This window comes from Phyllobates terribilis, unplaced genomic scaffold (assembly GCF_046119375.1).
Source record: "Phyllobates terribilis strain yellow unplaced genomic scaffold, ASM4611937v1 Scaffold_1__5_contigs__length_1240528914, whole genome shotgun sequence".
In the NCBI taxonomy this organism is placed as follows: domain Eukaryota; kingdom Metazoa; phylum Chordata; class Amphibia; order Anura; family Dendrobatidae; genus Phyllobates; species Phyllobates terribilis.
Genome location: NW_027362761.1, coordinates 462,374,621 through 462,398,799, shown reverse-complemented (window position 1 = coordinate 462,398,799; position 24,179 = coordinate 462,374,621). Strand labels below are relative to the sequence as shown.

The window sequence follows — 24,179 nt, the reverse complement described above, 5'->3', positions numbered from 1 at the left end:
GGTATCGAATTACCCAAAAAGGCATTCAGACTACTCTTAAAATGAAATCTGTGTTATGTAACAGATACAAAGTTTCCCCAAAGAAGAAAGGGTCCCATGGAACAGAAATGAGGACCCAACTCTAATACAATTCATACGGTAGAAATAACTTGTTGTACAAAGATGCTCATTTGCCCTATAGACTATTGAAATTCTTAAAGGGAACCTGTCATGTGAAAAAAAGCTGTTAACCTGCAGCTATGGGGTTAATCGGCAGGTTAATTGCATTCTGAACCTGCCTGGCACCCACACCGAGAGCCCCACTGCCAGAAGAAAATGAACTTTATTCCTCCCAGCAGTGTTTAGCGTTGGGTCACGGGAGCAACGCCAGCGTGGGTTCAGTCAGCACTCTGTATAGAGAGTGAAGGCTGTAACCGCGCCCCCGGCACTGACTAACAGCTGGCTCTAATGTTGAGCGAGCTGTTAGTCAGTGCTGGGGACACAGTTACAGCCATTACTCTCTATACACAGAGCGGTGACTGAACTTGCACCAGCGCCACCCCCTGCGAACCGACGAACATTGCCGGGAGGAAGAAAGTTAATTTCTTCCCAGCAGCAGGGCTCTACATGCAGGCGCTGGGCAAGTTCAGAACACTATTTACCTGCAGATTTACCACATATCTGTAGGTTAGTAGCATTTTTCCATGTAACAAGTTCCATTTAAAGTGGTTGCATCAGATTTGTAAGCTTCCAAGTTTTGTGCCAAGTTTGGAGAACTTCCTGATTGCTGGGGTTATTACTATTGGGATCCCCACTGATCCTGAGAATCAATACGAAGTAGAGGTTGAGCATGTACTGTATATCATTGTTCTTTTCATTCTCTATGAGACTGACTTAGATAGTAGAGTACAACGCTCTGCTATTTCTGACAGTCCCATAGAGATTGATTGGAGAGGAGCTGTGTATGCTCGACCACAGCACCATTGAGATAGGGCTCTGCAGGTCTTCTCAGGATCGGTGGGTTCCTTGTAGTTGGAACTCGAGTAATCAAGAAGTTACCCCCTATCATATGAATAAAGGCTATCTTCCATATTTGGTACACCCCCTTTAACAGCAAAGAATGGCAGTATATGTCTTTTGTGGTTCCTACCACCCAACTTGAGATGTGATCCTCTCTTCTACATAGTACCTATAGCAAGCAGCATGGACTGCTTCTATGTCATGTATTTCACTGGTACATTATTGCTATGTGTCATTACTCCTGATAGTATAACTGTACTTATTGTAGACACATTGTCTAACATTATTACAAATGTTGACTGGGACCTGGACAGGAAGAACCAAGCAGCGGTGGCATGCATAGAAGTGAATCCGGCATCCATGCACAAGGCAATATTGCTTTGATAATTTATGGAGATTTTATGATTCATAGAGAGTCCCAAGATTATTCCTAAAGGTCTCATTATTAGCACAAAGTATTAGTAAACTGTCAATTAGTAAATTGTTCCATCTGGGACATATATGGCACTTTCATAGGATATGCTATGTTGTGGACAGCGCGGTGGCTCAGTGGTTAACGCTATTGTTTTACAGCTCTGGGGTCCTGGGTTAAACTCCCACCAAGGACAACATCTGCAAGGAGTTTGTATTTTCTCCCAGTGTTTGCGTGGGTTTCCTTCCATTTCCTTGACCACATTCCAAAGACATACTGATAGGGAACTTAGATTGTGAGCCCCAATGGGGACAGTGATGATGTCTGTAAGTCTGTAAAGAGCTGTGGAAGTTAATGTTACTATATAAGCAAGGTAAAATAAAAATAAATATTTATCAGCAGGTGCCACCACAGGGGTCTACATCTATCCAGAGAATGAGGCTCTGTTAACATAGTAACATAGTTTTTATGGTTGAAGGAAGACTAAGTCCATCTAATTCAACTCATAGCCTAACATGTTGATCCAGAGGAAGGCACAAAAAACCCACTAAGCTCTACATTGGGGAAAAAAATTCCTTCCTGACTCCATACGACAATCAGACTAGTTCCATGGATCATTAGGAATGGAGAGGTGGAAATATATGTGCAGTTCTCTCAGTTAATTTCTATGACAGTTCTGAAAATTGCCAGCAGTGGGATCGGCATCTAGCTGTCATGTCATATCCTATCAATATGCCATAAATGTCCCACGTGGGAACGCATCTTTATCTTTGATTTTTGAAAACTATATGGCACCTCAGACACACCAGACGGCTGAACCCATGCAATGGTCTGTGTGGCTCAAAGGGGTATTTCCATCTACAAGATCCTACCTCAATATGTAGTAGGTGTAATAGTAATAATATTAGCAAATACCTCCAATAAGAAATATAGTATAGTTCTTCTAATTCGCTATGTCTCTTTCCCCATGTACAGGCATTGCAGGACCTTAGGTGTCCATGGTGACAGTTAGTTAGCTAGGTGCTAGTGGTCGTAACCATGGATACCTAAGGTCCTGCAATGCCTGCCCATGAGGAAAGACACATATTGAATCAGAAAAACTGTACTACAGTTCTAATTAGAAGTATTTGCTTATATTATTATTATTACACCTACTAGATATTGGGATATGATCTAGGAGATGGGAATACCTCTTTAAGCAAGTTCAATCACTTTTCACATTATACTGTAAATTGAACAATGGTAAATTCTTGCTGAACTGTTACCGGTGTTAAGCAGACGGCTCTACACTGAACAGGATGGAAAAAGAGTAGATAAAAAACAGCAGACATTTACATACGTATGTCATCCCACTCAAAAAAAACAATCAATCATTTGATGATTTTCTATGCATGTAAACATGCATCTCATTATACATTACATCAAAAAACAAAACAGAGAGAAGCTCATGCAATGTTATTTCTCTTAAATCACTGGCAAGGCATATGAATTGGTTCAGGGTTGGCATATCAAATTTAGATCTACATTGCAAACATAGAAATGAATACGGAAAACTTGAGAGGAAGCCAAGATTATGAGCGCCATAGCATCACCCCAGCACGCCAGTGTGGTGCATCCGAGAAAAGGGATTTCATGCAGTCATGGCTATTAGCATTTAACCCTCTGGTAGAAGGAGGGATAGAGAATTACATCTCTTTAGATTTAGAGATAGTATTTCATAATCAAAATGTTCATCAAGGGTCCAAGGTTCTTCTCAGGTGATATAGGACTCAGATCGTAACCATGTTATGACTTTGTATAACCACTTAGTTGTACCGAGGCCAGATAAGTCTATGGTGGACATATTGTACTAGATATGCCTCTGACTTCATATGGAGACACAAAGAGCTTGTTTTTCTAAATTTCTATATGAAAAAAAATCATGGGCCGCTCCATTAGATGCTGTGATATGTTGGTGGAGCATTGCTTCGAAAAGAAAGTCTCCATGATATAACATAACCACATGAAACCACAGGGAACGTTAACATCCCATTGATTTTTTTAATATCGTAGTTCTTCAAATGGGACTGAAGATCTTACTTAGAGGTGGTGAGCATTTGGCATGTAGAACTATTTTAATTTAGGGCACTAGTTGGCACCTTAGGGGGCTTTATAATGGTCCCAAATGTGAATAATAAATCATGTTTAGGAGTAAGTCGCTAAAGGCTTAATGTGAAGGGGTCTGCTCTGCTGCTAGATACCTTCAAGGCAGGAGTGAGTAGAAATTAGCATCAACCTGCAAAGACCTGAATTATCCCTTATCTGAATTTTTCATATCAACTGCGTTTCATTTTCATAATTTTTCAAAGCAAAATTCTTAAAATGTGCTTAACTGCTAAAATACTTTAAGCATTTACACCTAATTATACGAAAGCTGAGGGTATTTGGCTGTTATTTAATAGCCTACAATCAGGGACATTTTAGGATTAACTTATTAAATATATCATTCTGTGGAACAGGGAGGTTTCATTGGAGTTTGCATTTCTGGTATTGCCGGACCTTTAAATGAGATTTAGGGAGCAGGGGGTAGCAATTTAGGTGTTTCAATAGTAAACCATCACTGCAAGGGTTAAGGGGTGTTACGTTAGCGGTAATTAGCAGACCAGCCATGTGACCTCAGGTACTTACAGGTATTATATGGCTCTTGATCATAATATCAAACTCTTCATTAATTTTTTTATATTTCTCTTCAGTGCGTGGGGTGAGGGCATAAGAGGAGTCGGGATCAGGGCTTTCACAGCCTTTGTGTTCTTTCTTGTTCAATGCCTGCCAGGTTTAGAGAAATACCACAGATATATCAAAAACTGAATAGATGTTCAGAGTACTTACACACAATCTTTGCCTGCTGATCATTAGATCAATATCTTCATTAATCTTTCTGTACTTGTCCTCAGACTCTGGGCTGTGACCTACAGAATCATCTGCATCAGGATCTGGACTATCACACCCATTGAGGCCTTTCTTTCTCAACGTCTGAAATACAGAATTTGGACATTTCAGTCCACAGTATGGTAGAAAGGCAGGATCTCAGGAGCTTCAATCAAGCTTCTGCTTCATACAATGTAAATACAAGAAATCAATGTTTGTAAATACTGTACCTGAGAAGAAAGGGTCATTACAGCACATTGAAGGCCTGACTAGGTAACACACTTGTCCTCAAACCCCTACTTCACTTATAGAAGGACTCGCTTGTATATTTTTTTATTAAATGTGTATATATGCATGTAATGTAGTGTGAGTGTATTAATATACTCACCTATCGCGGCTCTCTACGGGACCCACAGACGTTCTTCTCAGTGACGTCACCACATTTGAGACAATAAGGCTCACTCCATGCTCTATGTGTGAGCCGGAAGTCATTTTTACAATGTAAGTCTATGGCAACTAGTACCGACCCTCTACAGGCTTACATTGTAAAAGTCACTTCTTGGTCACGTAGAGCACAGTGTGACTCGGAGAGTCTGCAGAGTGTTGACGTCACTGGGAAGAGAAGAAGAACGGAGGTGGATCCCGTAGAGAGCGGCGGCAGGTGAGTATATTAATACACTCACACTACATTATATGATTATATACACACATTTAATTAAAAAAAATATAGACGAGAGTGCTTCTTTAAAATATTATCTTTGAAATGTATCCATCCAAACATGAAAAATAGCTGAACATGTGAACAGTAACAGTTAGACATCATTATAAACCTAGGGTAAATGGGCATATTGATGCTTTCTTTTGCAGAAATTTATTACAAAATTTGAAAAATCTTAATAAAAAATTACTGAACAGGCTACAAGCTGAGTCACCTTCCTGAAATCAAAGGAAACGAAGCATGAGGCGGGAATGTCCTAAGCGACCATTCAGCCAGGTGGATTTTTTTTTATCTTCTGTCTTCTTCAAGAATAACATTTGAATAATTGTTTGCTAAGGAGAACACCTTCAACCTTTTATCTACTTTTCCATCAATTTTTATAAAGTGTAAGAATGACATTGAAGAGAAAGGTCAAACAGAAAGTTTGTACATTTCTTATCTTCCGATATTTTTCTTTTTCATGTCTATATACATCGCCGCTTGAAGAAAAATCAAAGGTGGCATTGGGTGGAAGCTTCTTAAATGCACGTTCCAGAAGTGCCACAGGGCCTCTTTTGATTATTTTTACACTTAGTGGGACAAGCACATTCTTTATGTATCCACTGTATCATTATTCTTTTTTTGATGCAGGTTGACATATTGTGCAGGGAATATACACTTTTTGCTCCCCTGGTGGAAATTACAATCGAGGACACAAACACGAAGACCCATAAATTCAACATTTCCATCATTGTACCTTATCCTGCATTGCACGTACCAGCTCTGCCCTTTACACATCATTTTTACTCATCATTTATTTTCAACATTTCTGATACATTTTTGATACCAATGTAATAACCTGCAGGTGGTCCTGGCATGCAGGGGTAGGAACAATTTCTGACTAAAGATGCCAGTACACTTTTATCAGTTGTTGGCTGCTTGTTTGGCCACCAGCTTTTCCTCCCAAACCCTGATAACAATGCACACTTAGTTCTACCGAGCATGCGTTTTCAAAGAGGAGATCATAGTAAGAAAGCTGTCGACATACACCTCAGCAAGCAGCTTATCCCCCCTGAGAACAAAAGAATCAGTCATGAAAATCAAGACGCCTGATCCATCTTTCTTCCAACATCATCTGTCGAAGAGAAATCTCCACACACATAAGATAGTCAGCCAGTCCAGTAGAAATCAAGTGTGAACACTTTTACAACAAGTGGCAAAGTGTAACCATGTTTTCAGGATTTTTTAAAAAATGTTTTGTTATTGCCCTCCTTAAAGGGAACCTGTCACCAGGATTTCCCAATATAATATAAAGTATGGCCATCACCTTGAAGCCCTATTTTACAGTATTCTAGTAAGATAAATGTATGTCCTCAATTCCATATGCAAGGCACAGAAAAGACCTTTTTTAATATTCACAGACCCCAGTCCAATAAGCGACCCTGGTCTTAATCCAGTCCCTCCTCTCGTCCTATGTCATCCACATAGTGTCCCCCAATTGCACTCCTGCACAGGCGCACTTCTCTATACCCTGCCAAGGGCAGAGCAAAGTACTGTAGTGTTAATGTGCCGGCTTTACCTATGGGTCATCGGCGCTCATTAGTCTTTCCTGGTGCATGCGCACCACAGTACCTTGCTCTGCCCTGGGCATGGCCGAGAGAAGTACGCCTGCCCAGGAGCGCGATGGAGACCACTGTGTGGATAACGTACGATGCGTCATCAACATGAAGTAGAGAAGAAGGACGTTGATTGTAAGAAGAGAGGAGGAGCCGGCTCAACATCAGAGACGCCCACCGGACCGGACTTCACCATCTGAGTATAATAAAAAAAAAATTGTGCCTTGTGGAGGAGATTGGGGACTTGCATACAGCATACCAGAATGCTGTAAAAGAGGGTTTAAAGGTGCCGGCCCTACTTTATATTGGAAAAACCTGGTGACAGGTTCCCTTTAAATTGGATGCATATCCAATGTGTTAATACGTATCATACTGTAGTCAATTAGGATTAATTTTTCTCTCTATCTTGTAAACTTCACCCACCAATGACCATACAAAAACATGCTGAGAGTCTTATTAGTCAGCATCATAATTATAAATGTTACTTTTATGGCATTAAAGGGATGGTGTCAACATTTTAAATTGGTAACATTACAAAGTGATCCTAAAAACAAGCAACCTTGCAAAAAAAAAAACTGTGTAAAGTCTTGGTAAAAGTGCTGTGTGTTCTGAAGAAGGTATTTTTAATAGTGTTGTTTACTGCTTATTAAGTAGGTTACCGGCCACCTATGCAGTCTACCAGCAGTGGCCGGACTCCTTGGCAAGAAGCACAGTACTTGCTAGTCGAAGACTAAAGACAAACCTTATCTAGTTTGATCCTTATCCATACCTTTCTTCTGACCATCTTCTATTTGTACCTTGCTTGATTTAAACACTATATGGCAATTAGTTATTTTAGTAAAATTTTAAACATAGCTGAACTAGTCTTTTTTTAGTCTTTATTGTAACATTTAGATATTAAGATCTGTTTAATGAAATTGTTTTTTTTAATATGTAACCATATGGATAATATACATAGGCATGAACTAGGACTGCAGCTCTTAGTAACCCAGGATAAAATGATGTAGAAAAAAAAGAATTCTACTATTTATGAAATGTAGACATTAATATGATGTGCATGGTAAGAACTGCTAATTAAAAAGAGAAAATAAATGTATAACATTAAGGAAGATTGCAAAAATCATTGCAGGCATTTCATTTGGAGATTAACATGTTTAGAAGAGATACAGCTGGATGATGTTAGAATAAACACCTATGGGAAAATTACATATAGAGCAGACCGTACAAATAAATGGTCTACTACACATTATCTTTAGATACTAGGAGACATAAACATGATTATGATGTGAAGTTTCAAGTCAACATAGAGTAAGAAAAGTAGAAAGTCTTCATTTTAATGATGTGAACAGTTTATCAGAAAATGAATGTGTAGATTAGATCTTTCTAAGGGGTCATCCCATAAAAATCATCGATCACCTATCCATAGGAAACCTGATAAATGTATGATTGGAGAGGATCTGACCTTTGTGTATTCCCACTAGTTCCAAAATTCATCATGTGACTAAAGTGGAAGTGAGCATGTGCAACTACTGCTCCATTTCATTCTCATGATTGGTGGTGGAAGGTGGTCTCAGCAATAAGACCCTTAGTGATCATACATTTAACATCTATCCTATGAAAGGTAACGAATATTATTTATGGGAAAACTCAAGGCTGGCGATTCTCTTGCCGGTCTTGATGAGTGGGCATTTTTGATGCCTCTTAATGAATCAGGCGAGGTGCGTAGTGGAGTACGCTGCTATGTCTGCCTCGCCACAACTCTTACTGCAGCCTCTGCTTGAATAAGATTTCTGGCATAAGGAAAGCTGCTGCTTGTCATGAATTTGATGAGCGGGGGCCACTATGCCCCGTAATACCCTGATAGAGCTGGTGCAAGAATGACATGAAAATGTCAGAAGTTGCACTTTTTGGCACAAGCTTGCATTGTGTAAAAAAAATTGTCACTTTTCAAAACTTATTTTGTCAAAAATTTGGCAAAAAAACTTTGATAAATTGCTCCCTTTGAATACTAATCTTAATAATTTAGGTTTTACTGTATTTAAACTCAAATTCTTCAATGTAGAATACTCCTGTAAATGCCAGAGATCTTCCCTGGTGAAATACGGCGGCTTATGGTGCTTAGTACAGAGTCGTAAGGCTACGTTCCCACAATGAGATTGTTTTATGCAGTGTATTTTCGAAAAAAATGCAACTAACATATTTTACTTAATGAGTTCAGAAATAGTGCAGAAAATCTGCAACATCAAAAGCTCATTGTGGGAACGTAGCCTTAGGCTATGTGTGCCCACGTAGCAGATTTGATGCAGTACGTTTTTGCCTCTCTCTGGCAGAAAAAAACGCATGCAGATATACATGCGTTTTTCCTACCAGAGAGAAGCGTTTTTTCATACGTTTTCGCATGCGTTTTTTTAAGTACTTTTCCAAGCGATTTTGAGCATCACTTGGAAAAGTGCTTGACAAGTTGGTCACACAATATAGGACAGTTTTTTTTTTATTTTTAACTTTTTTATTTCTTTTTTTCACCGCGTGGTAGCCGGGATGAAGAGGAGTTGTAGTCTCCTCTTCATCCTGGGTACCACACGCACCGCAATTACGCCTCAAATTCGCGGCCATTGAATTTAATTGAAATGCAGCAAATCCACATATACCTGCGGGTTTGCTGCGTTTCAATGTTCCTCAATGGCCGCAAATTTGCTGCGTAATCGCGGTAGAAATGGTCATGCTGCGTTTTGCAACGCAATGCGAATTCGGCGCTCTGATTAGCGCATCATGTGCACAGCACATCCGAATTCACATTGATTTGCATGGCAGACGGTTTTACAAGCGTTTTTGCGGCTGTAAAAACGCCGCAAAAACGCTACAAAAACGCTATGTGGGCACATAGCCTTAGAGTTACATGTATTACAAGTATAAGGCCTTAATGTAGGAGAGACTATAGATATATCCTGCCTGTCCCTGTAGTAGATGGTGGTAACATGTAGAGAACATAAAGTTCACTATACTGAATTGTTTTACCCTCATGTCACGGCTGTGTACAAGGACTACTAAAGAAGTGGCCAGTGATTGGCTGCAGTGGTCACATATCCATTTAGACCAAGTGCAACAACCAGAAAGCGGCACAGGAAGCTTTGGAAAGTGTTATTAGGAATCAGAAGGTATTACTTATTTTGAAATTCTACAACATTCTGAGAGAATTTTTTGTTTTTCATGTCTGGACAACCATTTTTAAGAAATTATCTCATGTTGTGACTGCCAGATGACAAAACTTTTTATGCTTCAGCAAAAACACTTTATATGAACGAGGTTACTCAACCCTTGTCCCATTTGTGCTCTCACTGTCCCTGTGCAGCGTTGGACGGACCCTATAATGCTCCCCATAAACAGCTGCTTACTTCTCAGAAAATGGCAGCATTATCTTATCGCAGCCAACGAAAACATACAAGATATACTGCAGTACAAACTACTAGATGTGCGCTTCACTATGTAGTTATACTGCATGCACTAGAGAGGCTTTCAATAAGTTCACAGCACATATATTCAGGAATATTCCCAAAAATTAGGGCCCCTATACCAAAAATAATCATAATGGTAGCCATACCTGCTGGCTGTCATTTATAATAATAATAATAGTATATGTACTAAAATCCATGGGGAACTGCTACCCCTGACCCCTCTGTAAACAGACCAGGCGACAGTGCGGCCTCCATTACGTCTCCCATAGCAGATGTCACCCAGCTTTGTCTAAGTCCTGAATGGTAAATCTGACATGGTATGAGAGGGTGCCGGCACCGCGCCTCTGTAGGCACAACTAGGAAGACTTTGTATCCAGGAAAAAGTAAATGTGAAATACTGGCGATTAATACGTTTGTTTACCTCTTGTACTAGTTTACATTGTGCAAACTGAAGACTTTTACTAGTCGGTGTTATAATGAGCATCTTATCTGGAGCAACATGCAGATTTATTCCTGGATTTGCAGATGGATTTTTATCTGCAATCTCCTAAACTTTTCTCTAGTCCTTCTTAGCACAGGTATTTTGGAACAGTTTTTTTTAGTTATTAAAAAAAATGCCAGAAATTTCCTGCTATTTTTCTAGTGTTTTTCTTTTATTCACACATTTTTATTTCGAAAAGGGTGAAAAGCAAGCTACATCTAAAGTGTTATTTTTCTAAAAAAAAAACTTTATGTGTATAAATGCCCTCAACAAGTAATATGGATTTACGCAACAGATGACATATACATGCAAGTCTCATGTGACTGCCGGATGACATACATTTTTATGGATTAAATAAGAAATAATGTGAAAAAAAAGTTGCATAGTTCCAACCTCAAAGAAGAAACCAGATAATTACATACTTGTATACCATAGTATGTTGGGGTGTGTAGGTCAACAGCCATAATCCTAGAAGTGTGGGATTAGTCAAGAAACGTGCAGTTTGTGGGCACAATTGCAAAATCTTCAACAGGGCCCCCAACTATCAAGAGTTTTAATAGTAAGGGTTTTATTATATGGGCCACAGGGACCTTTTGAGGACCACCAACCCATAGGCAATTGCAACCCCTGCACCCATCCTAGTTACACTCATGTGTTGGATGCAACAAATAGGTTGCCCTGTTTTTTCGTATTACAGATGCCAGACGTCTTTTTGCAGAGGAAGAGGGCAGGGTCTCTAGTGGCCCCTACTGGAAATATCAATCTGCTTTGGCTTTAGATCCCGAATCATATGACAAGGCTCTTCAAATGTCGATATTGACTTTTATATTGCTCCTCCCAACAGGTGACACTAAAGACCCTGTTCTCTTTCTCTACATAGAGGAAAACTGCCTATTTCATTTCCTAGAGAGCATTTTGTCGTTAACCCCTTCCATTTGCATTTACAAAGACTGGGTAAATCCACAAAATATATATTATTGTAGAAATAAAATGATACTTCAACTAATAAGAAAAACTCATCAACATGTCCGTAACTTTTATTAGTCTAGAACTCAGATGATACCTCCAGGGTTCATCTTTTGACACTGAATTAATTATGTATTCCTTTCTAATTAGTTTACTCCTTATATTCCCGGTGTACTTTATAAATAACAGACAGAAAATGATGACATCATAGAAATAACAAATATCATAGTAATGCACTATGCTGCACTGATCATGGACATGAAAAGTAACCATAAATTAAAAGATAGAAGACAAGAGTAAATAACTCTCGCCATAGATTATTGTATCCATTAAAGTACTGACACCACTTGAAAATAGTGAATACAGGGTAGAGGATGGATTTTCATATATCTGGGACTTCCAAATAAGTTTTTTTTGTCTCCACTAATAACAACTCATCAAAACGGGATCAGTTGGCTTCCATCCTTTTCACCAGTTTTTAGTGCAAAACTGGTGATCCAGATCGAAAAACCCAACATCTAGTGACGCGCCCCCTGGGCCAGTGTTGTTTGGGGGATACCCGGAGCCGGATCAGATGGGGGTCGTAGTCTCCGAGTGGCGGTGACCCGGTCCGTGCCCAGGGTGTCAAGCTCAGTGTGTGGCAGTCTTTACAGATGTTATTAGTTGTTCTTTGTGTCGACTACGCCACCCGTTGATTTGCGGTCAATACGGCCGCCACTGCAGCAGGGTCCGCTGAGGCTGGTGGTATGTGTGCAGCTTCGGGTAGTATAACCCCCAACGGGAGGGGTATAACCTCAGGGGGTCAGGTGTAGAGGATGGTGGTAGTGGTGGTGCAGTGTGGATGGTAAGAAGACTCAGAGTCGGGCTGTGCAGTTCAGGGTTTTTACTTACTGCTGTTCTGTTGGTCACTCTGGCCTTGAGTGACCGCCCGAGCCGTGCTGCGTCCACCAGGTCCTGGACTCGGCCAACCCCCAAGCAATTCTGGAGCGTGGTCCTGAGCTCCCTTTCTGACTGTCCTTTCTACTGGCCTTTCTCACCAGGGGTTCACTCATGTCCGGCTCCCTCGGGCCTCTTGGTGGGTGCACCTCTTCGGGGTTCCCTGACCCTATACCTGGTGTGCCTTCCTTAGTGGACTTGGTGAGGGGCTGCTCCACCTGTAATGCCGCAGTCTCCGGTTCTTAGCTGAGGGTTGTTTCTCTCCTCCACTAATTTGGGATCCGGTTCCCTTGCGTGCCAACCCTTCACCCTTCTGGTTGTATACTCGGTTCTTGGGGTTCCTTCTTCTCCCCCTCTGGGTCCTTCTCTACTCCTCTCTCTCTTGTCTCTGCATGCGCTCCTGGACCTCTCTCAGGACTCACTAACCCTCCACAGAAGACTGACCCTGATCTAAGATGGTTCCCACCTTATATACTCCCTCTATGTGTGAGCTCAGGTGACCAGCACCCAATGAGCTCCTAGCATTACCCAGACTGCTCCCCCTATCTGCCCCTACACTACTGGGATGTTCCACCCCCCTCCCACTCCAGCCAGGGACAGACACTGTCGTACCTGCACATATACCTAGTGGGAGTACCATCGGTCTGTCCCTCGGAAATGGGATGTATGTAGTGTATGCAGCTAACTGAGCTCAGTTCCACACTCCATCCTTACCCGGGAGTGGAATATCACACCTCTGGGTTGAGGTGCAATACCCCTGTAGCAGCCGAATCCTCAGGGTGCTACACTAGCATTTTCTGATCCAGCTCTTTGAAGGATCTGGCACAACAGCTGATGCGCCAGATGAATGTGAAATAATGCGATAACAATCTATGGGATCCGCTCTTGCATCATTTCACTGCCACACCGGAGGGAAAAAAAGTAGGATGGAGGAGAAATCTGGAAACGAAGGATTAGGGCCATATTACAGCTTTGCACAAGCTCTGAGTATCCAATTTTCAATAGATATACACAGTTTTAGGCCTGGGCTACATTATGACTTTTTGTAGAGCTACTGATTGATTTTAACTATTTTGCTACAGCTGCTGTCCAAAGCAATGTATTGAGTTGTATGCAATTGGGTGGACTGCAGTTGCTACTTAATAGTTCAAATCAATCAGTAGCAAAAAAAGTCACAGTGTAGCCCAAGCCTAATTCTGTCATATGTATTCTGTATGTAATCAAAAAGTATTGGCACTATAAGGTAGTTCATAGATTGCCTACCGCCTCATAGTAAAGAGCAACAAGGACTCTGTGGTCACACAGGCAATAGCACAGAGCTTCATATTAGTTCTTGGGCTGGTTGTTCCAGACCTCGGCACCGCTACATTTCATACGTAGTAGTCTTTGCACATTTCATACGTACTAGTCTTTGCACATTTCATACATACTAGTCTTTGCACATTTCATACATACTAGTCTTTGCACATTTCATACATACTAGTCTTTGCACATTTCATACATACTAGTCTTTGCACATTTCATACTTACTAGTCTTTGCACATTTCATACTTACTAGTCTTTGCACATTTCATACATACTAGTCTTTGCACATTTCATACATACTAGTCTTTGCACATTTCATACACACTAGTCTTTGCATATTTCATACACTGCCATTCACTTGTGATAAAAATTTGCTTCAACCAGAGCATCCAATTACAAACATAATAGATCAATAAACATCAGCACAATAATAAAATAAAGAAAAATAAATAAACAGAATGACATAGTTACATAAAAGTCAGAATGGGTTGTGATAGTTAAGAAGGGTTAAGTAATGGAAAAAAGCATATGAATTCCTAGCCTGAGGCTTTGGAGTTAGTACACCAGGGGTCATGTTTCAATAGTTGTTTTGTTTGTAGAGAATGTTTAGTTTCCATGCAATGCAGTTACAAATTGCTGGCATCTGTGACAAGTTTTCAAAAAAATTGTGTCACATTATATACAAAAAAACAAAAACAACAAAAAACAAAACCAAGAACAGCAAGAAGTAGAGGGAAAATAGAGGGCATTGATAAGTACCACTAAGGCCTCCTTCACACGTCCATGTTTCCAGTACGTATCTCATCCGTTTTTATCGTGGTTACCACACGTTCCCATGATAACCTATAGTTTTTACATGGACCGCGTGTCCATGCAAACCACACAGAGACAGGTCCATTATTTTCCTGCAGCATGGATGACAAGGGCTAAAACAAGTCTATGGGTCCGTGAAAAACACGTGCAGCTCACGGATGACATCCATGTGCCGTCTGAGTTTAACATTGCAAAGTATAGGAGAAGCTTTGTCATTTATTCCTTTCTTTATTCATACCAGAAAAACACTGATGACAACTGATGGGAAAAACAGATACACGGATGATACACTGATGACACACAGATGACACATGGACCATACACTGATGACACACTGATGACACATGAACCATACACTGATGACACACTGATGACACATGAACCATACACTGATGACACACTGATGACACATGAACCATACACTGATGACACACTGATGATACACGGACTATACACTGATGACACACTGATGATACACGGACTATACACTGATGACACACAGATGACACATGGACCATACACTGATGACACACTGATGACACATGAACCATACACTGATGACACACTGATGATACACGGACTATACACTGATGACACACTGATGATACACGGACTATACACTGATGACACACTGATGATACACGGACTATACACTGATGACACACTGATGATACACGGACTATACACTGATGACACCGGTATCAATTTTTCATGCTTATGTGTGTTATATAGATGTGTGACGGAGGCCTAAGACATGAGACTAAGGCAGAACACAAGGCCACGTTCACATGTTCAGTATTTGGTGAGTTTTTTACCTCAGTATTTGTAAGCCGAAACCAGGAATGGGTGATTAATACAGAAGTGGTGACTTGTTTCTATTATACTTTTCCTCTGATTGTTCCCCACATGGTTTTGGCTTACACATACTGATGTAAAACATTGACCACATACTGAACCTGTGAGTGTGGTCAAATGCTCAGACACTGATCCTGGGCCAGTTTACAATGAGGTGTGAAACACTGTGATCTGACCTCCAGACCAGCATCTACTCTTGTGCAGCATAACACTTGATGTGGGAACAGTCCTGTTGCAAGTAATGGGATAAGTTCCTCCATTAGTTTCAGTTTGGCACTTTTGTTAAACCTTGGATGGAAGCAATGATGCAGGGTCGAATATATGTGGATCCAGTCTTATTTTAAATTGATTGATATATGGAATATGCTAAGAGTCTACATCAACAAAATTAACAGAAAACATCAACTATAGTTCAATAAATTACCACTCAGAACATGTATTTAAAACCTTAGAAAAAAGCAGGTAACCCCGGCGAAACGCGCGTCAGGGTCAAGCATCCTGACAGGTAGTATAAGAGAAAGACCAATTGAGGCACAGCTAATACACACTGCTGCAATACATCTTGGCTGACATAGGGAAAGGTTAATGGAGGGACAGAGAGCTTATCATTCACTCGGCTTCCTGTCAGCGCTGTATCAGTCAGAGCGTTGCAACTTATAACCTACACGGAACGCTGGCAGCTGCGTATCCTCCTGTAACATCCAGCGCTCCACTACTTGTGTAATATCAAGCGATATAGCAGGCAGAGTGCAATACACGTGTAACGCTGACAGTGGATGTTACAGCGTATCCACTCATAACATGTAGCGCTCAGCATATATTAATTACATGCTATGTTCACTCACTTATAGAAATATATACAATGATGGGGATAACAGTTAGGCAGGCGGTTCTTTAGAACTTCATATTAGCAAACTGTGCCTTATTAAATAGCCAATAATATTAACCAAGAGGACTTTGGTTGGAATCCTTTTTGGGCACATTACAGTAATCAATGTTAAGTCCCGACATGTAGTGGGCAGAAAATTAGATTGTGGCTGCACGTTTTGATTGGCACATAGCCATGACCCCTGATATACACCTAGTCTAATTACTGGGATATAGCGTCTAATTTTATAATTTATGCAAGCACATCATTTTGAAATGTAAATGAATAAAAGCTGTATGTTATTCGCCTCCTATTCCTTTCTTCCCTGTCCTTGTGCCTATTGTTGTTTCCAGTGGTGGTCACTTATGTGGATATAAGATATAGAAATTCAGAAATGATGTGATCTGCTAATGAAACAGACACGCAATCATGGATTTACAGACATGTCCCGTTGACTTTCTGACACCATCTCCCGCCAGAGATTAAGTTCCCAAGATTTTGACTGAACTCCCAAGCAATAACATATTTGGGTCCTGTTTGGACCTGATTGAAGATCCAGGATTTGGTCCGGGGCCAACGGTGCTTCAGAGTGATTGAGAGAATGAAATGATCTGAAAGCACACATGCTGGCTATCTGCTCCGCCAAAGCTCAGCAGTTTACAATCTGACACAGGGCTACATCACTCTCCATCAGCAATTTGACTTATCCAAGATATCCCCACCTGTCAGCAAGTCTGCACCTGTTGTCTCCCCCGGCAAAGGCCAAATGACAACAGCCAATCGTCATTGCTTATTCTGCAACATGGCCATAGATGGCCCCTTCTTCTGTTCTTCCCCAGACCAGTGCCCTTAATCTCTAGGGGTTAGAGCTGCCTGTTTTTCATTCTTGCAATACTGTCAATAATATGAGCTCAGGTCACTTGAACTGGTACATACTGTATAACGTAAGACTTTCCAACAATGATAATGGATGTAATACAACTTTCCATATATCATGTAACCAAAAGAGCTTCTCTAAAGAGCAGGATCACGCAATTAATATCAGAAGTCTACTGTTAGGATATTGTATCATAAGTATAAACCAGAAGAAACACATATTCTCATTGGAGAAAGAAATATTTTTCTAAGTTTTATTGAAAGACATGCTGCCTCCATTCTTGCTACTTATAGTTTGGGATCCGAATGGCAGAGGATCTGGGGGACTGCACCCGCATTGGTGGAGTGGTACTGATTTGTAGTTCCCTTTTTTTATAAAGTTTACATATACACTATATATATATGTTTATATATATTCCATATATATGTATGTATATATATAAGTGTATATATACACACACACATATATATATATATATACACTGTCTATATATAGGAAAAAAATATATATGCATCTATATACACACACACATATATATATATATATATAAATATATATATATATATATATATATATATATATGTTGTACACAAATATGTACAGTGGCGACCAAAAGTTTTGCATTTTTTTTAAAAGTGTGATTACTGATGTCATATACAGTATGTACATATATAAAGATATATAGGTAGATGAATATCTATGTATGTGAATGTATTACACATGCATAGATAATCATTTGAGTGTTTTTGTAACATGTGGTGTACTAGTACCCTACTAGTGTGTAGTAAAGACATTGAACGTGTCAGTATATTGAGTGGATGTGCAACAAGGGTTAATAACAAGACCAGAACAAAGGCGTCATAGAAGATTTAAAGCCAAATGTTAATGATTGTGAATAAAAAATGTATCTATCAAAAGAAAGAGATGTTATTTAAAGGGAATTTGTCATCAGGTTTTTGTCACCCCATCTGAGAGCAGCATAATGTACGGGACACTGATTCCAGGGATGTGTCACTTAACTGGGCTGCTTGCTACAGATTTGATACAATCAGTGTTTTATCTGCTGCAGATCTTCTAGATCTCTGAATGCTGAGCTCTGTATAACGCCGCCCACACCACTGATTGGCAGATTTCTGTGTATACTGTGCAGAGGCAGAAATCTGCCAATCAGTGACGGTCGGGGGGGGGGTGTACTGGCAGCAGGTTTACTAGTCCTCTGGTGATAGTTTCCTGCTGTTAAGACAATGATTTTAGCAGTACAGTAAGTGACACATTACTGGAATCAGGGTCTCAATCTTTACATTATGCTGCTCTCAGACGAAGTGGAAAACACCTGGTGACAGATTCCCTTTAAGAGCCATTGCCAAGTTTAGAATTCACCTTTATTCATTACAGAGGTACTGACATGTTTCTTTTACTACTTCTATTATTACCATGCCAACAAGACAAGATTTTTAGTCAGATTCGTTGTCCCATATTAATCAGCTGTTTCAAGCCTTGTATATACACTTTTGCCATCAATTACCAAGAAGCTGATTCACTGTAGACAATCAATATAGCTGCACTTTATGCTGTGTGTGAATGAATAATAACTCAATAGAAAATTATATACATGATCAGTTTTACATAGTTGGGCTTTGCAAATTTAGTGAAATGGGGATGGAACCAAAATACTCTAATTGCCCTATAGATGTTATGTCCATTGTATTGGGTGTAGATCTTACATAACTACTGGCTAATATATTAAAATATTTTATATATTATTGTATTCTATTACTTTATCTCCATTATGGTATACATAGTAAGAAGTGTGTATAATGTGGCTCACAGTAGCTGAGTACAGAAAGTCTTAACCTTTAGATGTGATTGCACACAGTTTGGTCATATAGTATTCATTTTGCAGTTTCATCTATACTTAATCTATGTAAGTTATACAAGGAAATTAGCTATTTTATTATGGGGGTCCACACTGGCTGCACATGGTGGAAACTGTGCTCATCGCAATGGCCAATTGTTGCATGACTGTGTTTCACATTCGTGTGGCCATTGCCCCGCTGTGGGTGTGCGGAGCTTCTGCCACATGACCTGCCGCAACGTGTGGCTGCAACCCTCAGTGTACTGTAAATGTTCCCCCAATGTGTGTAATAATTAATTGTGTATTTGTCACATCTCCACCAGAAACTGCTCCTGCGACTTCTGATTTATTCACTCTGTGAGTGGCGCTAGTGATAGAAGAGACGTCAGAACCAGAAGCTCTGGGTGGCGCAGGCTCTGTCCAGCCGCTAAGGTTATGGTGGCTGGGACCTGCATTGCTTTCTAGTCTGACAGAATGGGTGTGTCTGTGTTATCCATCTGATGTTATCAGCTCCTTACTTCAGCCTATTGGAGAGCACCACACCAGCTTACTGCTGGAAGCCACCAGATATAGCCTGGTGCTCCTCTGGTACAGTCCAGTCTGTTTACCTTCTTGTTGTTCATTGCTCCTTGTTTAGACCTCGGCTTATGGTTTCTGACTATTCTTATGGAACATGATTTTGTCCTTTCTGCGACTTCTCTGCTTTGACCCTGCTTGGTGACCATTCCTGGGAACCTCGGGACAGCAGCCCTTCCATAGGAAGCAATCCACTGGACCCCATTGTAAGTCCAGATCTCTGTATAGGGGAAAAGGGTGTTGAGGTTTCTCTGGAATCTACAAGATAGAGTGGTTTGTGCCAAGTCTGTCCGAGGTAGCCTTTTTGAGCCTGTGGCCTCAGACAGATGTAACATTATTATTATTAGTATTATTGGTAGTATATAAATATTATATAATGAATATGTTTTACTTTTTATTTACCTGAGTGAATAAAAAATTGGATAATGTACTGAATGCATATGGATTCATCAGTCAAAACTAATTATCTAGTGAATGATGGTACAACACGAGGTAGATGAAAGTCTACATTTTTCTGTACCGAGCAGCTGCACGACAAACCTTTAAGGAGATGCCACAACCCCCAGCCAAAGTGTGCCCATCTAGTCTGGACATGGCGTCTTCTCATTGGCACTGCAGGCAGCTGTTCTGCCACCTGCTGTGTTGGGTATTTGGCGCTTCATGTAGGCAGTGTAGTCACAAATAACCACAAGGGAAATAGCCACATAGGAGGAAATGTACTACATCACTTTTTACAAAGTAAAACCACAATTGTTAAACACAGGATTTACTGTCTACAGCCAGAAACTATGCCATCATTGGAAATAATGCTTATTTTGTTTTTCAAACCATAGCATGTGCCATGGTCATAACAAGGCTACCCTTCTTCAAAGCTAAAGACTATGGTTGCTCCTTTAGTCTGAATTTAGATACTCTGATTATGTTAGAGGTGCTTAGCATGCAGGATATATTCCCCAGAAATTCTCCTCATTCTGCCCTTCGTGCCATGTGATTGCATTTTCCCCCACTAAGTTCAATAAGGAGGACAGGCAGGGGAGGACCCACTACTGATAATGTCCTGAATACAGCAGCCAGGATCATATTCCTCGCCAACCGCTACACCGATGCCTCTTCCCTGTGCCAGTCGTTGCACTGGTTGCCCATCCAATATAGAGTTCAATATAAACTCATCACTCTCACCCACAAAGCGCTCCATGGTTCAGCACCACCCTACATCTCCTCCCTTGTCTCAGTCTACCACCCTTCCCGCCGTCCCTCCATTCTGCTAATGACCTAAGATTAACATCCTCAATAATCCGAACTTTCCTCTCCCGTCTCCAAAGCTTCTCACGAGCTGCGCCAATTCTTTGGAACGCACTACCCAGGACACTTTTATTAATTTCTAATACCCACAGTTTTAAGCGCGACCTAAAAACGTATTTCTTTAGACTGGCCTATCACCTCACCTATCTAACTCTCCCTGTTTTTCCCATACAAAATTTCCTTCCAAATCAGGACCCTCGTATCATCTTTTCACACACCCACCATGTACTTAATAGCCATCTGTGTGTATACTTGTACACATAGTGGTTGGTGACCGGTTCATGCAACGTTATGTGAATTTTTATTTATTTATTACATTGATGGCCGGACCGTATAATACAAGCAATTGTTACCATCCACCTTTCGTGTCTCCCCTATTTCCTCATAGATTGTAAGCTTGTGTGCAGGGTCCTCTCTCCTCCTGGTATCTGTTGATTTATGTGATTATTGTTATTCTGCAATGTATTTTATTGTCTGTACAATCCCCCCCAAAAAATGTAAAGTGCCGCGTAATATGTTGGCGCAATAGAAATAAAAATTATTCTTATTATTATCTTTTTAAATGCATCCTAATCAATGTTTAAGGCAAAGCTACAACATTCCTTATATAAAGAAAAAAGTAGCAATCAGCCATTCTTATGGAATCCAGTAAATATTAATGATCATTAATCTAAATGATGCAAACATAAGTGAGGGAGCAGAACAGCTTGCTTATCAGAGTTTCCATTTGGAAGGAAATTTTCCTAGCCGCAGACGTAGGCTGCACAGTACTGTCCAGGAAAAATGGCTGGAGAGTGGATACTGCTCATTAGTACAAACAAGTAGCACCCATTCTGAACACTGCTATGACTCAGGCATGGAAATAACCATTACGTGTTACTGTAATTCTACCCACAAGTAACAATGTATATCTCCTATACATAAATGTGTGCACTGACTACTTCTGCTTTACAAACAAGCTGTCTCATGCAATAAAGCAAAATTAGAAGCCTAAGGGACTTAAAGGGGTTTTCCCACGAGCAAAGTTCATTTTAATCAATAGATGTTGGAATAATAATAACTTCCACAATCGGATGTGTTTAAATAAAATGTCCCTGTGCTGAGATAATCTTATAAATGTGCCCCTGCTGTGTACTGTGTAATGGCTGTGTCTGACCGTACAGGAACATGGTCTGATCATACCACAGCTCCTGGGCAGGGGGGAAGCAAAAGAGTATACAGACATTACAGCATGGGGATCTCAAATAATTCTTTCTTTGAGGTAAAACATTGCTTAAAAACAGGAAGAGAAATGTTTTATCTCACAAAAAGAATCAGCTGTGATCCCCTGCTGTCATATCTATATACGCTTTTGCTTCCTCCCCTGCCCAGGAGATGTGGTATGATCAGACCATGTTCCTGTACGGTCAGTCACAGCCATTACACAGTACACAGCAGGGGCACATTTATAAGATTATCTCAGCACAGGAACATTTTATTAAACACATCCAATTGTGGAAATTATTATTATTTCAAGATCTATTGAGTAAAATAAACTTTGTTAATGGGAAAACCCCTTTAAGCTATTTTCAAATCACTACACTATAAAACCTGGGACTACACTTTTAATTTAGACAAAGCTGGCATCTGTATTTGATTGCCTTTAAGTCTCCTTTCACATTGCATTTTTGCCCACATTTGTTGACCCCATTGGGGCTTGCGTCCGAACCCCCCCTCCCCCTGTAAAATGGGATTTGAGCATATGCGCTGACGGGGCCATAGATTATAATGGTGTATAGAGTCAACGTGTGCTCTGACGTGCATCATTCTCAGGCGTATACGCCTACTGGAGGCGGACACTAAGTAAGTGTACACGCCCGAAAATGATGCACGTTGACTCTATCAGCACCATTAAAAATGATGGCCCCGTTGGTGCATACGCTAAAATCCCGTTTTGCATGAGGTTCGGACGCAAGCCCCGATGGGGCCAATGAACGTGGGCAAAAGCGCAATGTGAAAGGAGCCTTAGGGTATCTGTCAGCTGATCCATGCTGCCCAAACCATTGGCAGCATGCATCACGCACTGGCTGGTTTATGGCAGCCATGTATGTTTCACTCTGAAACACTATGATGTCTTAGAGATTACAGATGTCTTAGAGAACTTACTTGGAAAGGCAATCATGCATCTCTGATGTCTTGTCTGAGGCTGGTCCCTGGCGGCTTCTCCCAACCTCGTCACGTATGACTGACAGGTTTCTTCCCATGTGTATGTATAGAGAGAGACCTGTTAGTTTGGGGAGTGGGGCAAGGACAAGTCACCGGAGACTTGCCTGTAAGACTAGTCATTCGAGACGCATAGTCCCAAGTCATCTGTTTCCTCTGCTTCAATAACGGAGCCGGTGTCTGATTCTTGTGCCTATGGTTCGGGTAGCATGAATGTGATGTCAGATTCCCTGTAGATAAGCCTCATTGTTGGGTGCAGCGTCTGACAATCCATTGATTTCAGAGCTCACCCCTTCTAAATTTATATTAGAATTTATATTAACTTGTGAAGTAACAAATAGCAAAAACTGAACAAACATCTACAAGTACAAAATGTTTCATGTTCTAATACACTGTCAATTAATAGACTTTTCCTAGTTTCTGCATCATAGGGTGCAGAGACTCAGTCGCCAAACACCAGGTGCTCCAGCAATTTGTATACCATGGGAAGGAAGAAATAATGAAGTAAAATAAATCATGAGTAATTATATCATGTAGTTAGAGCTCCGCAATTGGGCTTTTTTCTTTATGTGGTCCTAGTCTAAGCAGCAGTCCAGTACTAGGCTGGCCGCATGAGAAGAAAACACTCCGTGAGAGATGAGATTGTGGCAATTGAAAAATAATCGTAATTACAAAGTGTATGGTGGAAAATATAACTGTGGTAGATGAATGTCCCATTAATTATTGCAACTCGGGGACATATGCACTGATCTGTATGGCACATTTGTTAATAAAGTGAGAAAAAATGGTAGCTATAAAGCCTCTTATTTATGTGGCAATAATTTAAGGGTAAGCAGTGAGCGGCCGTGCGCACAGTGATTGCCAATTAATTCATTTGGGTTTATTTTCACCTTGTAATTTTCTGTTTGCTGTTATCTATTAACATAGGAAGTTATATATTGTATAGATAAATAATATTAGTGACATACACTGCAATTGCATGTCCATGGGAGAGTGGCAGCAATTAATGACATATATCATGTTTATAGGACCCATCATTGCCATAACACCATTACATGTG

General features: G+C 40.4%; 1 protein-coding gene across 20 annotated transcripts in view; it reads right to left on the bottom strand.

Moving 5' to 3' along the window:
* MEF2C (myocyte enhancer factor 2C) overlaps nucleotides 1–24,179 on the bottom strand; it is a 333,965-nt gene that overhangs the window by 52,217 nt on the left and 257,569 nt on the right. For 15 of the 20 annotated variants that reach the window (XM_073678720.1, XM_073678843.1, XM_073678815.1 and 12 more), the window contains one exon: nucleotides 4,280–4,423. In XM_073678720.1, coding sequence (XP_073534821.1) covers nucleotides 4,280–4,423 — 144 coding nt within the window. Of the gene's footprint in view, nucleotides 1–4,078; nucleotides 4,217–4,279; nucleotides 4,424–24,179 lie in introns of all 20 variants that reach the window. The other 5 variants (XM_073678773.1, XM_073678791.1, XM_073678807.1 and 2 more) reach the window with 2 other exon arrangements.